At 42.8% G+C, this 15,882-nt stretch overlaps 1 protein-coding gene across 4 annotated transcripts in view; it reads right to left on the reverse strand.

Annotated features, from left to right (window-relative positions):
- LOC123999730 (gametogenetin-binding protein 2-like) overlaps nucleotides 1-15,882 on the reverse strand; it is a 51,870-nt gene that overhangs the window by 17,842 nt on the left and 18,146 nt on the right. For 3 of the 4 annotated variants that reach the window (XM_046305759.1, XM_046305756.1, XM_046305758.1), the window contains exons 5-8: nucleotides 9,252-9,350; nucleotides 7,504-7,617; nucleotides 7,181-7,390; nucleotides 4,462-4,636 (exon numbers count right to left, since the gene is read on the reverse strand). In XM_046305759.1, the coding sequence (XP_046161715.1) occupies nucleotides 4,462-4,636; nucleotides 7,181-7,390; nucleotides 7,504-7,617; nucleotides 9,252-9,350 (598 nt within the window). The remainder of the gene's footprint in view (nucleotides 1-4,461; nucleotides 4,637-7,180; nucleotides 7,391-7,503; nucleotides 7,618-9,251; nucleotides 9,351-15,882) is intronic. The other variant, XM_046305760.1, reaches the window with a different exon arrangement.

Raw genomic sequence — 15,882 nt, forward strand, 5'->3', positions numbered from 1 at the left:
AAACCAGCCAGTATCTGGTGAAGAGCATTTGCCTCATGCTGTGTGACATCTTCTTCGCTTAGAGTTGATTAGGATGTTTATTGTGGCCTATGGAATGTTGTCCCACTCCTCGTCAATGGCTGTGTGAAGTTGCTGGATATTGGCGGGAACTGGAACCCGCTGTCGTACACATCGATCCATAGCATCCAAAACATGCTCAACAGGTGATATGTCTGGTGAATATACAGGCCATGGAAGAACTGACATTTTCAGCTTCCAGGAATTGTGTGCAGGTCTTTGAGACATGGGGCTGTGCGTTATCATGCTGAAACATGATGGCGGCGAATTAATGGCATGACTATGGGCCTCCAGGATCTCTTCCAGGTATCCCTGTGCATTAAAATTGCCATCGATAAAATGTAATTGTGTTCGTTGTCCATAGTTTATAACTGTCCATACCATAACCCCACTGCCACCGAGGCACTCTGTTCACAATGTTGACATCAGCATACCGGTCACAAACGCGATGATATACACACCGTCTGCCATCTGTCCAGCACAGTTGAAACCAGGATTCATCCGTGAAGAGTACACTTCTCCAGTGTACCAGTGGCCATCGAAGGTGAGCATTTTCCCACTGAAGTTGGTTACAATGTCGAACTGCAAGTCAGGTGAAGACCCTGGTGAGGACGAGAGGCACGCAGACGAGCTTCTCAGAGTTGGTTTCTGACAGTTTGTGCAGAAATTCTTCAGTTGTGCAAACCCACAGTTTCATCAGCTGTCCGGGTGGCTGGTCTCAGACGTTCCAGCATGTGAAAAAGCCAGATGTGGATGACCTGGGCTGGCGTGGTCCACGTGGTCTGGTGTTATGAGGCCGGTTGGACCTACTGCCAATTGTTTAAAAAAATAACGTTGGAGGTGGCTGGTAGCAAAATGAACTAATTTTAAACAGCTCTGGTGGACATTCCTGCAGTCAGCATGGCCTTTTAATTGGGCCCAGCACAAGGTGCAGCTGTGTAATGATCATGCCGTTTAATCAGCTTCTTGATATGCCACAACAGGTGGATGGATTAACTTGGCAAACGAGAAATGCTCACTTTCAGGGACATAAACAAATGTTAACATTTGAGAAATAAGCTTTTCTTGGATCTTTCATTTCAGCTCCTGAAACATGGGACCAACACTTCATATATGTTGCATTTATACTTTTGTTCAGTATAGCAATAGGTGCTATTCTTTGAGAGGCATGGGAGAACCTCCCTCGTCATTGTGGTTGAATCTGTATTTGAAATTCACTGCTTGACTGAGGGACCTTACAGGTAATTGCATATGTGGAGTACAGAAATGAGGTAATCATTTAAAAAAATAATAATGTTAAACACTATTGCACACAGATTTAGTAAATGCAACTTATGACTTAAGCAAATTTATACTCCTGAATTTATTTTTGCTTGCCATAACAAAGGGGTTGAATACTTATTTATTCAAGACATTTCAGCTTCATTTATTAATTAGTTACAATTTCAAAATACATAATTCCACTTTGACATTATGGGGTATTGCATGTAGGCCAGTGACAAAAATCTAAACTTGATACATTTTAAATCTGGTCTGTAACACAACCAAATGTGGAAAAAGACAATAGGTGTGAATATTTAAGGCACTGTACATGTGTCTGATGGAAACAACATAAAATACAGCTCCGAACCTCTGACAATTGATTTTAAAGAACTGATTCAAGCTCTGAAAGATTGTGGCCAATTATTTCAGCTCCGGTACCATTGTTGGGCCGCGGATGTGAAAGATTCAGCAGGCCAATGGCATTACACAACTGGCTAAAAGATTGCTGTAGCTCTGTTGGAATAACATTTATTGAGAACTTTGACACCTTCTGGAAACACAAGATGCTCTACAGGATTGACGGAGTCCATCCAAATCAGCTCCTGGACTCAAGGCTGTGTTGAAACAACGACCCAAGCACAGCTCAGATAATCTTTACCATTGTGTCGCCGAGTTGTTGTAATTCTGCTGCGTATGTACATTATCCCAGGGTTGTTGGCAGTCACAATGTAAGTAACCTTATTTGTCCCTCTAACTCCCTTGGGTGCCTCTGTCGATCATGCCTGGGAGGAATTCTCACTATCAGTATAAGCAATTTGGCAGTACGCCCAGAAAATTGTTTTGAGAACCGAAAAGGGTGTCTCAGCTTCAAGGTCTCAGCTTGGAGAGAAGAAGTCTCGTGAGGTATTGGTCAGTCACATGCATGAACCAAACTTTAATGATGAATATTGAATAAGCTAATTCATGCAAATATAAACTTGTCTGTCAGGAGCTCTGCTGCTTACACAGACGTGTATTACTTGGTACATTAAGTTTGTTGGAACCTCTCCAGCATGCTGATAATAAAGAATGACTCATTTAAGATTGACTTCTAGTGTCCCTGGTGGTCATTTCCATGACAAGACCTTGGGAGCACCTAAAATGTTTGTTTTTTTCTTCCAAAAAGGCAAAGTTCACTCCATCATTCATTGAATCAGATGGCTCATTCATCACAAAACCCACTGCTATTGCAAACTACTTTACTGATTTTTTCATTGGCAAGATAAGCAAACTTAGGGATGACATCCCAGCAACAAACGCTGACACTACACATCCAAGTCTATCTGACCAAATTATAAAAGAAGCATTGTACTTTTGAATTTCGTACGGTAAGTGTGGAAGAGGTGAAGAAATGATTGTGGTCTATCAACAATGACAAGCCACAAGGGTTTGACAATCTAGATGGAAAATTACTGATGTTAATAGCAGATGATATTGCCACTCCCATTTGCCATATCTTCAATTTAAGCCTGCTAGAAAAGTGTGCGCCCTCAGGCCTGGAGGGAAGCAAAAGCCATTATGCTACCCAAGAATAGTAAAGCCCACTTTACTGGCTCAAATAGCCGACCAATCAGCCTGATATAAACCCATAGTAAACTTCTGGAAAAAATAGTTTGACCAGATACAATGCTATTTCACAGTAAACAAATTAACAGACTTTCAGCATGCTTATAGGGAAGGACATTCAAACATGCACAGCACTTACACAAATGACTTTGATTGGCTGAGAGAAATAGATGATTGTGGGGGCTGTCTTGTTAAGACTTCAGTGCGGCTTTCGACATTATCGATCAGTGCGCTATGTGCTATATTATGGATAAAGAGTTAACTGTCTAACAGAACGGAGGGTGTTCTTTTAAGAAAGCCTCTCCAACATAATCCAGATAGAAGCAGGAATTTCACAGGGCAGCTGTCTAGGCCCCTTACTTTTTTCAATCTTTATTAATGACATGGCTGAGTAAAGCCAGCATATATACACATATATGTATGTGAATGACAACACTTCAGATACAACAGCGAGTGAAATCACTGCAACATTTAACAAAGAGCTGCAGTCAGTTTCAGAATGGGAGGCACGGAATACATTTGTCCTAATAAATAAATAAAAATTGGGGGGGGGGGACAAATCCTTCACTAAACCTCAACTAAATGAATAATGAATAATGTGGGAATTGAACAATGAGGTGACTAAACTGCTTAGAGTAACCATGGGTTGTAAACGGCCATGGTCAAAACAAGATGGGGAGAAGTCTGTCCATAATAAAGTGCTGCTTTGCCTTAACATTATCAACAAGACAGGTCCTACAGGCCCTAGTTGTGTTGCACCTGGACTACTTTTCAGTCGTGTAGTCAGGTGCCACAAAGATGGAGTTAGGAAAATAACAATTGGCTCAGAACAGGGCAGCACGGCTGGCCCGTAAATGTACATGGAGAGCCAACATTAATATGCATGTCAATCTCTCACGGCTCAAATTAAAGGACAGATAAAAAAAACAAGTATTGATGAAGTCAAAGTATTGACATGTTGAAGGCAGTAGCTGTCTGTTTAAACTACTATCAAACAACTCGGACACCCACGCATATCCCCCAGACCAGAAGAGACTATGGGACATTGCTACATAGAGCAATGAGCAATGACTACATGGAACTCTATATTCCACATCAGGTCACTGATACAAGCAGTAGAATCAGATTTTTTTTTTTACTGATAAAAATACACCTCATGGAACAGCGGGAACTGTGAAGAGATATACACAACACATGTACTCTACACACATGGATTTTGTATTGTAGATATGTGGTAGTAGAGTAATGGCCTGAGGGCACACACTTCATGTTGTGAAAAGTTATGAAATGTAATATTTCTTGTATATAACTGCCTTAATGTTTCTGGACCCCAGGAAGAGAAGCTGCTAATGGGGATCCTTAAAAAAATACATCACTTCCATCAACAAATGTCTGATACATGTCACTTCAACTTGTTATCATGTCATGCAGCTGGCAGTGTATAACAAACCTCAGCTCATTTGGTGTTCTTTTTAGTACGTTATTGGGTGGAAAATTTATAATTTGATCATAAAAAACAAAAATAAATAAACAAACCTCAAAACTTTTGCGTAGAGCATCAATGCCAAGGTAGAAGAGCATCTGCCAGGTTTGCTCCTCTGCCCTCAGCTTCAGCCAGATTCTGTGCAGCCGCTCGTACAGGTGGATGCCCAGGCAGGTCAGCACTTCCTCTTGAGCAATGTCAATGGTCTTAGCGTGCCGCTCTCTACGTCTAAGAACAGATGGCAGGAGTTTTGTGAAAATTAGCATTTTACTTATAAACTCAGCAAAAAAACAAACGTCCCTTTTCAGGACCCTGTCTTTCAAAGATAATTCGTAAAAATACAAATAACTTCACAGATCTTCATTGTAAAGGGTTTAAACACAGTTTCCCATGCTTGTTCAATGAACCATAAACAATTAATGAACATGCAGCAGTGGAACGGTCATTAAAACCTCTGGGATATGGTCAAGTTTCCTGAATTTCTGCCTAACTGACATGCCCAAAGTAAACTGCCTGTTACTCAGGCCCAGAAGCCAGGATATGCATATAACTAGTAGCATTGGATAGAAAACATTTTGAAGTTTCTAAAACTGTTCAAATAAATGTCTGAAATTAACAGAATTGATATGGCAGGCGAAAATCCACTCTGATTTGTTTTTGAGCTCCCAGGCTCTTATAATGGGAACCTATTGTTTCTATGTAAATCCATCTCCCAGATAGCAATTCCTATTGGCTTCCACAAGAGGTCAGTCTTTATTCAAGGTTTCAGGCTCGTTTTTTGAAAAACTAACAAGTATTTGGAGTTTTGGTGAGAAGAACAGATCAGTCTTTCTGTGCGTGCGGGAGAGGGCGCCCACATACTAATTTTCCTTTCCTATTGAACATACTACTTTCCATATGAAATATTACAGCTCATTTACATTTGAGTACCTGAGGATTAAATAGAAACGTTGTTTGACTTATTTGGACGAAGTTTAGCGATAGCGCCAATTATAATGACTTTTTGGGATATAAAGAAGGATTTTATCTAACAAAACGACCAGTCATGTTGTAGCTGGGACCCTTGTGATTGCAAACAGAGGAAGACCTTCAAAAAAGTAAGTGATTTATTTAAAATTGCTATTTGTGATTTTATGAAGCCTGTGCTGGTTGAAAAATATGTTGTGGAGTGCCGTCCTCAGACAATGATATGCTTTCGCCGTAAAGCCTTTTTAAAATCAGACAACGTAGTTAGACTAACAATAATTTAAGCTTTTAAATTATACAATATATTGTATGTTCATGAATGTTTAATACTACGATTATTTATTTGAATTGCGCGCCCTCCAATTTCACCGGATGTTGTTGACTGGTGTCCCGCTATCACTATTAGGACACTAACAGCTTACAGACGGTAGGCAATTAAGGTCACAGTTATGAAAACTTAGTAAACTAAAGAGGCCTTTCTACGGACTCTGAAAAACAACAAAAGAAAGATGCCAAGGGTCCCTGCTCCTCTGCGTGAACGCGTCTTCGGCATACTGCAAGGAGGCATGAGGACTGCAGATGTGCTGTGAGACGCCTAAGACAGAGCTCCAGGGAGACAGGACGGAGAGCTGATCGTCCTCGCAGTGGCAGACCACGTGTAACAACACCTGCACAGGATCGGAACATCCGAACATCACACCTGCGGGACAGGTACAGGATGGCAACAACTGCACGAGTCACACCAGGAACGCACAATCCCTCCATCAAACTGTCCGCCATAAGCTGAGAGAGGCTGGACTGAGGGCTTGTAGGCCTGTTGTCTGGTGAGGACCTGCCTTACATCACCGGCAACGTCGTTGCCTACGGACACAAACCCACCGTTGCTGGACCAGACAAGTGCTCTTCACTGACGAGTTGCGGTTTCGTCTCACCAGGGGTGATGGTCGGATTCACGTTTATCGTAGAAGGAATGAGAGTTACACCGGGGCCTGTACTCTGTAGTGGGATCGATTTGAAGATGGAGGGTCCGTCATGGTCTGGGGCAGTGTGTCACAGCATCATCGGACTGAACTTGTTGTCATTGAAGGCAATCTCCACGCTGTGCGTTACAGGGAAGACATCCTCTTCCCTCATGTGGTACCCTTCCTGCAGGCTCATCCTGACATGACCCTCCAGCATGACGATGCCACCTGCCATACTGCTCGTTCTGTGCATGATTTCCTGCAAGACAGGAATGTCAGTGTTCTGCCATGGCCAGTGAAGAGCCTGGATCTCAATCCCATTGAGCAAGTCTGGGACCTGTTGGATCGGAGGGTGAGGGCTAGGGCCATTCCCCCCAGAAATGTCCAGGAACTTGCAGGTGCCTTGGTGGAAGAGTGGGGTAACATCTCACAGCAAGAACTGGCAAATCTGGTGCAGTCCATGAGGAGATGCACTGCAGTACTTAATGCAGCTGGTGGCCACACCAGATACTGACTGTTACTTTTGATTTTAACCCCATCCCCCTTTGTTCAGGGACACATTATTCCATTTCTGTTAGTCACATGTCTGTGGAATTTGTTCAGTTTGTCTCAGTTGTTGAATCTTATGTTGATACAGATATTTACACGTTAAGTCGGCAGAAAATAAACGCAGTTGACAGGGAGGACGTTTCTTTTTTTGCTGAGTTTATATGGTCTTTAACAAGCAAACAAACAGGTAATGGAAAAACTACAACTAAGCTAGTATATCAGAAGGATACGGGCATATTTTATCATACTTTACTACGCGTTTATAGAACATAAGAAAAAGTATCAGTTTACATACTCATAACCTCCGGTGAACTCGGGCTCGGCCCGGCCCAGGAGGTGGGCGATGAAGTCCGTCTCGCAGCAGACATGGACGTGGCGCTCGTGGGGGCAGCAGCGGATACCCTCGTACAAGGCAGCGCAGTAGCCCTTCTCTTTAGTGCAGTCCAGCTCCCCTACCAGGATGTTGTACGCTCTCAATACCTTGTTCTTGCAGTCAGTACAGAACCTGAAAGGAAGAGGGAAGGAAAAGGGAAAACACTGTAAAGTAGTAGTAAAATATATTTTCAGTCTAAGGTTACATTAAGGTGTTATTACATAAGTAACATTACTCTAACTAACCTGTGTTTGCGCAAGTATGTTTCCAGGGTTTCCAGGAGGCAGGCACCGTCAATCAGAACGACCTCATCCCTGCACTCCTGAGACATGAGCTCCCACACCTCCATCCAGCTTCCCCTGTGAGCAGCAAACCACCCATAACTACTTCAGACTGGTGCTAACTAGCTAGCATTCAGAAATGTCACTTAAACTCTTAACGAACAAGCTGTTTGCTTTGCTGCATACCTGCTGGGGGACTGAAAAGGGCCAAAGTGAAAAGCGACGTTGCATCTGCGGTCTCTCTTGGCTCCTCCATCTTTGTCTTTCTCTAAACCTAGCCCTTTGTCTACGCTCCCTTCTCCTCTAAAGATTCAGAGACATCTAAGACACTTCAATACTGTACATCACAAAATACTCTTACTAAAGCTTCAAATTTCCTAGTCTGACCAATAGGTGGACATACAGCTTACATTTAAATTGACCAGAAATGAGAGAACAGGCTTCACAACTTATTCCTCTAGAATTGTATCGTCATAAACAATATTGCAATTAAGTCCAATACAGCAGTTACAGTGCATTCGGAAAGTAGTCAGACCCCTTCAGTTTCTTTGCTAATGTATATAAAAACTGAAATATCACATTTACACATTTGCCATTTACACATTTAAGTATTCAGACCCTTTACTCAGTACTTTGTTGAAGCACCTTTGGTAGCAATTACAGCCTCTCTTCTTCTTGGGTTGAAGTCCAGCCAGTCTGAACTCTCTGGAGCAGGTTTTCATCAAGGATCTCTATGGACTCTGTTAATCTTTGCCTCGATCCTGACTAGGTTCCCAGTCCCTCCCGCTGAAAAACATCCCCACAGCATGATGCTGCCACCACCATGCTTCACCGTAGGGATGGTACCAGGTTTCCTATTGATGTGGCGCATGGCATACAGGCCAAAGAGTTCAATCTTGGTTTCGTCAGACCAGCAAATCTTGTTTCTCATGGTCAGAGTCCTTTAGGTGCCTTTTGGCAAACTCCAAGCAGGCTGTTATGTGCCTTTTACTGAGGAGTGTCTTCCGTCTAGCCACTCAACCATAAAGGCCTGATGGGAGGAACTTCCAGCACTCCAAAGTGACCACCAAGTTCTTGGTCACCTCCCTGACCAAGGCCCCTGGTTGCTCAGTTTGACCGGGCAGCCAGCTCTAAGAAGAGTCTTGGTGGTTCCATATTTCCTCCATTTAAGAATGAAGGCCACTGTGTCCTTGGGGACATTCAATGCTGTAGAAATGTTTTGTTACCCGTCCCCAGGTCTGTGCCTCTACACAGTCCTGTCTCGGAGCTCTACAGACAATTCCGTCGACCCCATTTCTTGGTTTTTGCTCTGACATCCACTGTCAACTGTGGGACCTTATATAGACAGGTGTGTGTGCCTTTCCAAATCATGTCCAATCAATTGTGTTTACCACAGGTGGACTCCAATCAAGTTGCAGAAACATCTCAAGGATGATCAATGGAAACAGGATGCATCAGAGCTAATTTTCGAGTCTGATAGCAAAGGGTCTGAATACTTATGTAAATAAGTGGTTCTTTTTCTAATAAATTAAAAAAAAAAGATGCATATATTTTCGCATCAATATTGTGTGTAGATTGATGAAGATTTTTATTTATTTAATCCATTTTAGAATAAGTCCAACCTAACAAAATGTGGAAAAAGTGAAGGGGTCTGAATACTTTCCAAATGCACTGTAGATAGATGATAAATAGGGACAGTTAATGTGACTCACCCCAGTGGCTTAGGTTTGTGTGTGTCTAAGGAGTGCAACTGGCAGCGTTTATTCTTTTTGCTTTTTGGAATGGCGTCGATCATGTCATTCAACTTTGACCTACAAAAAAACCAACAAAAAAAACATTTATTTCTGGCACATTTACTAATACTGTAGTAGTTGTAAGAATATTTTGAAGATAACTACACAACGCAGAGGACTTAAAGTCAATAGAATACTAATGATGAATGGAAAGTAGTTTCTGTAACAGGGGATTAATGATCAATGGGTTAGAGACATGGGAGGAATTTGTCTATACAGTGGGGAGAACAAGTATTTGATACACTGCCGATTTGGCAGGTTTTCCTACTAAAACAAAAATCCAGAAAATCACATTGTATGATTAAGTAATTAATTTGCATTTTATTGCTTGACATAAGTATTTGATCACCTACCAACCAGTAAGAATCCCGGCTCTCACAGACCTGTTAGTTTTTCTTTAAGAAGCCCTTCTGTTCTCCACTCATTACCTGTATTATTAACTGCACCTGTTTGAACTCATTACCTGTACAAAAAGACACCTGTCCACACACTCAATCAAACAGACTCCAACCTCTCCACAATGGCCAAGACCAGAGAGCTGTGTAAGGGCATCAGGGATAAAATTGTAGACCTGCACAAGGCTGGGATGGGCTACAGGACAATAGCTTGGGGAGAAGTCGACAACTGTTGGTGCAATGATTAGAAAATGGAAGAAGTTCAAGATGACGGTCAATCACCCTCGGTCTGGGGCTCCATGCAAGATCTCACCTCGTGGGGCGTCAATGATCATGAGGAAGGTGAGGGATCAGCCCAGAACTACCCGGAAGGACCTGGTCAATGACCTGAAGAAAGCTGGGACCAGTCTCAAAGAAAACCATTAGTAACACACTATGCCGTCATGGATTAAAATTCTGCAGCGCACGCAAGGTCCCCCTGCTCAAGCCAGCGCATGTCCAGGCCCGTCTGAAGTTTGCCAATGACCATCTGGATGATCCAGAGGAGGAATGGGACAAGGTCATGTGGTCTGATGAGACAAAAATGAGAGCTTTTTGGTCTAAACTCCACTCGCCGTGTTTGGAGGAAGGAGGAGGATGGAGGAGGATGAGTACAACCCCAAGAACACCATCGCAACCGTGAAGCATGGAGATGGAAACATCATTCTTTGGGGATGCTTTTCTGCAAAGGGGACAGAAAGACTGCAGCGTAGAGGGGAGGATGGATGGGGCCATGTATCGCGAGATCTTGGCCAACCATCTCCTTCCCTCAGTAAGAGCATTGAAGAGGGGTCGTGGCTGGGTCTTCCAGTATGACAACGACCCGAAACACAGCCAGGGCAACTAAGGAGTGGCTCCATAAGAAGCATCTCAAGGTCCTGGAGTGGCCTAGCCAGTCTCCAGACCTGAACCAAATAGAAAATCTTTGGAAGGAGCTGAAAGTCCTTATTGCCCAGCGACAGCCCCAAAACCTGAAGGATCTGGATAAGGTCTGTATGGAGGAGTGGGCCAAAATCCCTGCTGCAGTGTGTGCAAACCTGGTCAAGAACTACAGGAAACGTATAATCTCTGTAATTGCAAACAAAGGTTTCTGTACCAAATATTAAGTTCTGCTTTTCTGATGTATCAAATACGTATGTCATGCAATAAAATGCAAATTAATGACTTAACTATCATACTGTGATTTTCTGGATTTTTGTTTTAGATTCCATCTCTCACAGTTGAAGTGTACCTATGATTTTTTTTTAAATTGACCTCTACATGCTTTGTAAGTAGGAAATCTTACAAAATCGGCAGTGTATCAAATACTTTTCTCCCCACTGTACATTGAGCCTGAAATAGGATACTTATTTGGCCATTGGTCCAGTTTTAATTGAAGGAATTCTAATTGGTCAACCACATACTAGGGCTGGATTATAAAACTACATCCTGTCCCTTTGTTCTGTGGAGAGAACAAAGGAGGACAAAGGAGAATGAACATCTACTTCTCAGCATAACGTCTATGATTTGTCTTCTTTGAATAAACCTATAATTCCCCCCCAATTTGCTTTGGGGTCTGTGTTATTGAAGAGTAACATCAACTGCTAACACTTGGTGTCGTGACCAACAAGAAAAGAAAAACTCAACTGTGTTGATCCAGGGAAAAGAAATAGGGCTGAGCGCAACCCACGGGATTCAAATCTTAATCTCCTGATTGACTGCTAACAGATTGTTGAGTGAGTCTTTGTTTGCTCTGTTACGAGTTTGTTATCTCTCTATTATAGGGGTTCAATTCCATTTTGTGAAACTTTGTTGCATAGGAGTTGCTCATTTTTACACGTGTGGGTAAGCCTTGAACAAGCTTTTGAAGATAACAGATTTTATGGGTAAGCAGGCCCTACAGAGACAATATGTGTTCTATAGAAAGGAGGTTTGAGTCCTCAAGGTTTTTTCATTTCAAATATAGATATATTATACAACTTTTGAAGTTAATGGCATTACATTAAGTGAGAAAACCACTCTGGAAAAGGGCTAAACAGCTCCTCCGGATGTGAGCATGATAAATATTTTATATGAAGAACCATTTCAAAGCAGAGAAGTGTAGGCAAGAGATAGAATATTTATTTGTCATTGTTGACAAAGATGGAATCTGTCTGATGGACAAAACTTGGATGAAAAAAAAATCGAGAATGTCTAACTCGTTGACAAAAACGAGATGGTCTTTATCTGTATTAAAATAAGTAAGGAAGAGGGATGAGAAATTCTGTCTTGATAACCATGATCGGACATTGCAGAAAGATAAAGATAGTTTGAGAGCTCTTAGTGAACAGATAAAAACCTTTAAAGGACAAATCCAACAACTACAGGAAAGGGTTGTAAAAACAGACTTGGCCCCAACATGTGGACCTTTTGTTCCCTCCATCTATCCTCACACTGAGTTGCGCAAGGCAGATAAGGTTTCAACCATCTGGTCATCACTACCTGGCTTTGAGTCAACAGATACCGACAGCGGTTATGAACAATGTCTTGGGCCAACCAGAACACAGGCTGCAAAAAGGTAGTAAAGACAAACCTCCAGTGACAGTAATCATATAAATCATCTCCAAAACAGTTGGATGAATGGTCAAAAACTTTGAAACATCCACAAGACGTGGGTATGAAGACATGGGACCATATGAAGCGTTATAAGAAACTCTACAATCAACATCCTTATGATGGGTTACAGTTACTAGCCTTTGTTTTGAACAACCGTGAACATGGAGTACTTGAAGAAAAGGTTTATAGAGCTGTGGGTGGTGAAGAGCAAGATGTGGCCGATGGATGGAGAGCCTTACATGTTTTCCTTAAGGGCCTTACCAATGCAACCACCAACTGGGGAGAGAGAACCAAACATGTTCAAAAACCAAAAATAACCATTTGTTGAATATGAAGAAAGGTTTAGAGCAGAAGTGGTTAGACAGTGGGTGACCCGACATAGAAGCACTCAATTCCTCTAAAAATGGGGCAAATCACTCATCAGCTGATGCAATCCAAACATGATGATTGGCAAAATCACACATGATGACTTACAACTACGGACTGGGAGAGAAAACTACGGCGACATCGTCGACAGGCTGTCAGGTTCCGAGTGAAACCAAAAACTACACTCATCAGCAGAAGAGAAACCTGGTGTGTCATTATTGCAAGGTTTCTGGTCACTGGCAACAAGACGGTCGGAAAAGAAAATGTGTTCTTATGAGGAATGACCAGGGAAAGCAGGGTCCGTCTCAGGGAAACAGGAGTAAAACAGCCCCAACGACACAATGCCGATGCAGACATTTAAGAAGCTCTCTCCGGCTCAGCAACAGTTTGCTGGACGCTTTGGAGGGAAACTAATAGAACCTGTGGAACGGTCGTTAAGACACTAACAGCTTACAGACGGTAGGCAATTAAGGTCATAGTTATGAAAACTTGGGACACTAAAGAGGCCTTTCTACTGACTGAAAAACATCAAAAGATAGATGCCCAGGGTCCCTGCTCATCTGTGTGAACGTGCCTTAGGCATGCTGCAAGGAGGCATGAGGACTGCAGATGTGGCCAGGGCAATAAATTGCAATGTCCGTTACTGTGAGACGCCTAAGACAGAGCTACAGGGAGACAGGACAGACAGCTGATCGTCCTCGCAGTGGCAGACCATGTGTAACACCTGCACAGGATCAGTACATCCGAACATCACACCTGCGGGACAGGTACAGGATTACAACAACAGCTGACGGAGTTACACCAGGAACACACAATCCCTCCATCAGTGCTCAGACTGTCCGCAATAGGCTGAGAGAGGCTGGACTGAGGGCTTATAGGCCTGTTGTAAGGCAGGTCCTCACCAGACATCACCAGCAACAACGTCGCCTATGGGCACAAACCCACAGTCGCTGGACCGGACAGGACTGGCAAAAAGTGCTCTTCACCGACAAGTTGCGTTTTTTTCTCACCATGGGTGATGGTCGGATTCACGTTTATCATCGAAGGAATGAGCGTTACACCGAGGCCTGTACTCTGGAGCGGGATCGATTTGGAGGTGGAGGGTCCGTCATGGTCTGGGGCAGTGTGTCATAGCATCATCGGACTCAGCCTCTTTGTTCAGGGACACATTATTCCATTTCTGTTAGTCACATGTCTGTGGAACATGTTCAGTTTATGTCTCGGTTGTTGAATCTTATGTTCATACAAATATTTACACGTTAAGTCTGCAGAAAATAAACACAGTTGACAGTGAGAGGACATGGCTTTTTTTTTGCTGAGTTTATATGTCCAGATATGAAACAGACAACCATTATCAATTCATATTGGTCCAATGAAGATTGATGCAGGGGTGTGGATAGGCTCATTTGAACAACCTATTTTAGTCCTTGATGTTATTATGCAATTTGACCCTACACTGAACATTTCTGAAGGGAAGGTGACGGGGCAGGGCTCTACAGTTCAGAACAGTCCTATTTGGACTACAAATAAACATGTGTGGAACTTTGGATATGGAAGCAGTGTGGTTGACAGGTGTTGGCCCGCATTGCACAAAACAATATCCAAATGAGCAAGAAAACTATGGATGCTACTACAGTAGTGAATGTAGATTCTGCAGACCAGTGGTTCAAACTCTTGACAATGAATCGAGCTGCACAGGTCACAAGTGCTCATTGGAACAAATGGTCGACGGTGTTGGAGGCTCCGCACATGATACAACGTGGCACACCATGTAATCCAGCTACTCTGATGCTTCCTCCAGATACATTACTTGAACACGACTGTTGCAAGTTGGCTTTGGATCAGCTCTCTGATGGGTTTATTAAGAGTCATCCATGGGAAAAGCCTGAGTTTATCTTACACACAGATGGTTCAAGCATTGTGGAGGGGGGGGGGGTGTGAGGAAGGCAGGCTGGGCAGTTACTACAATGGACAATGTGATAGTGACAGGCACGTTACCTGCAGGAACATCAGCACAGGTGGTGGAATTGGAGGCTTTGACAGAAGCATGCAAACAGGCTGAAGGAAAACTGATATCTACACAGACTCAAGGTATGCTTCTGGTGTTTTCCATATTTAAGAAAAATCATGACATCACTGGGGGCTCCTGCGAAGAATGGACCGCAGGAGATGGCTCTACTGAATGCTCTCCAGTTACCGGTAACAGTAACAATTTTGAAAATGAAAGCACACGGGAAAAATCGATGATTTGTCCTCTTTGATTAAACCTATTCTCCCCGATTTGCTTTGGAGTCTGTGTTATTGAAGAGTAACATCAACTGCTAACAGTGTTGCACAGTATACTGAAACTTCTGTACTTTCTTTCAATATCAGAATCTGATAAAATGGTTCGGTACTCAAAATGTATCGGCTACTGATCGAGAGTCTGTCTGTCAGCGCAGCCCATGTCCCCTTATAGCGCGAGAGCACCGTGCCTGCTCCATTTACTCATTACTAGCTCTAGCCTGTCCTGAGGAACCATTGCACTCACTAGGAGTCTGGGCTGTATCACAATTTATGCTGCAAAGTTAACAGACTTGAATAATGCAAAACACCTCAAGTCTCCCCAATCATGCCTCAAACTGGGTGTGTGTGAATGACGCCAACACTTATCAGCAAACACTTATCAAAGAAGAGATTGCGTCTTACATGCAAATGGTGACCAGAACACAAATAAATCCCAAATGCAAGGGAAACAGACGGTTTTCATCTGTAGCCCCTTGAAATCAGCCATATCCTAAAATTGATTAACTTGTTTTTGTCCATCAATCTTTTCACAATACCTCAAAATGACAAAGCAAATGCTTTCTATAAATATTTTGCTAATTTATCAAAAATAACATTATCACATTTACTTTAGTATTCAGACCCTTTACTCAGTAATTTGTTGAAGTACCTTTGGCAACGATTACAGCATTGAGTATTCTTGGGTATGACACAACAAGCTTTTCATACCTGTAATTGGAGAGTTTCCCCATTCTTCTCTGCAGATCCTCTCAAGCTCTGTCAGGTTGGATGGGGAGCATCGCTGCACAGCTATTTTCAGGTCTCTCAAGAGATGTTCGATCGGGTTCAGGTCCAGGCTCTGGCTGGGCCACTCAAGGACATTCAGAGACTTGTCCTGAAGCCACTACTAC

This window comes from Oncorhynchus gorbuscha, linkage group LG16, assembly GCF_021184085.1.
Source record: "Oncorhynchus gorbuscha isolate QuinsamMale2020 ecotype Even-year linkage group LG16, OgorEven_v1.0, whole genome shotgun sequence".
Lineage (NCBI taxonomy): Eukaryota > Metazoa > Chordata > Actinopteri > Salmoniformes > Salmonidae > Oncorhynchus > Oncorhynchus gorbuscha.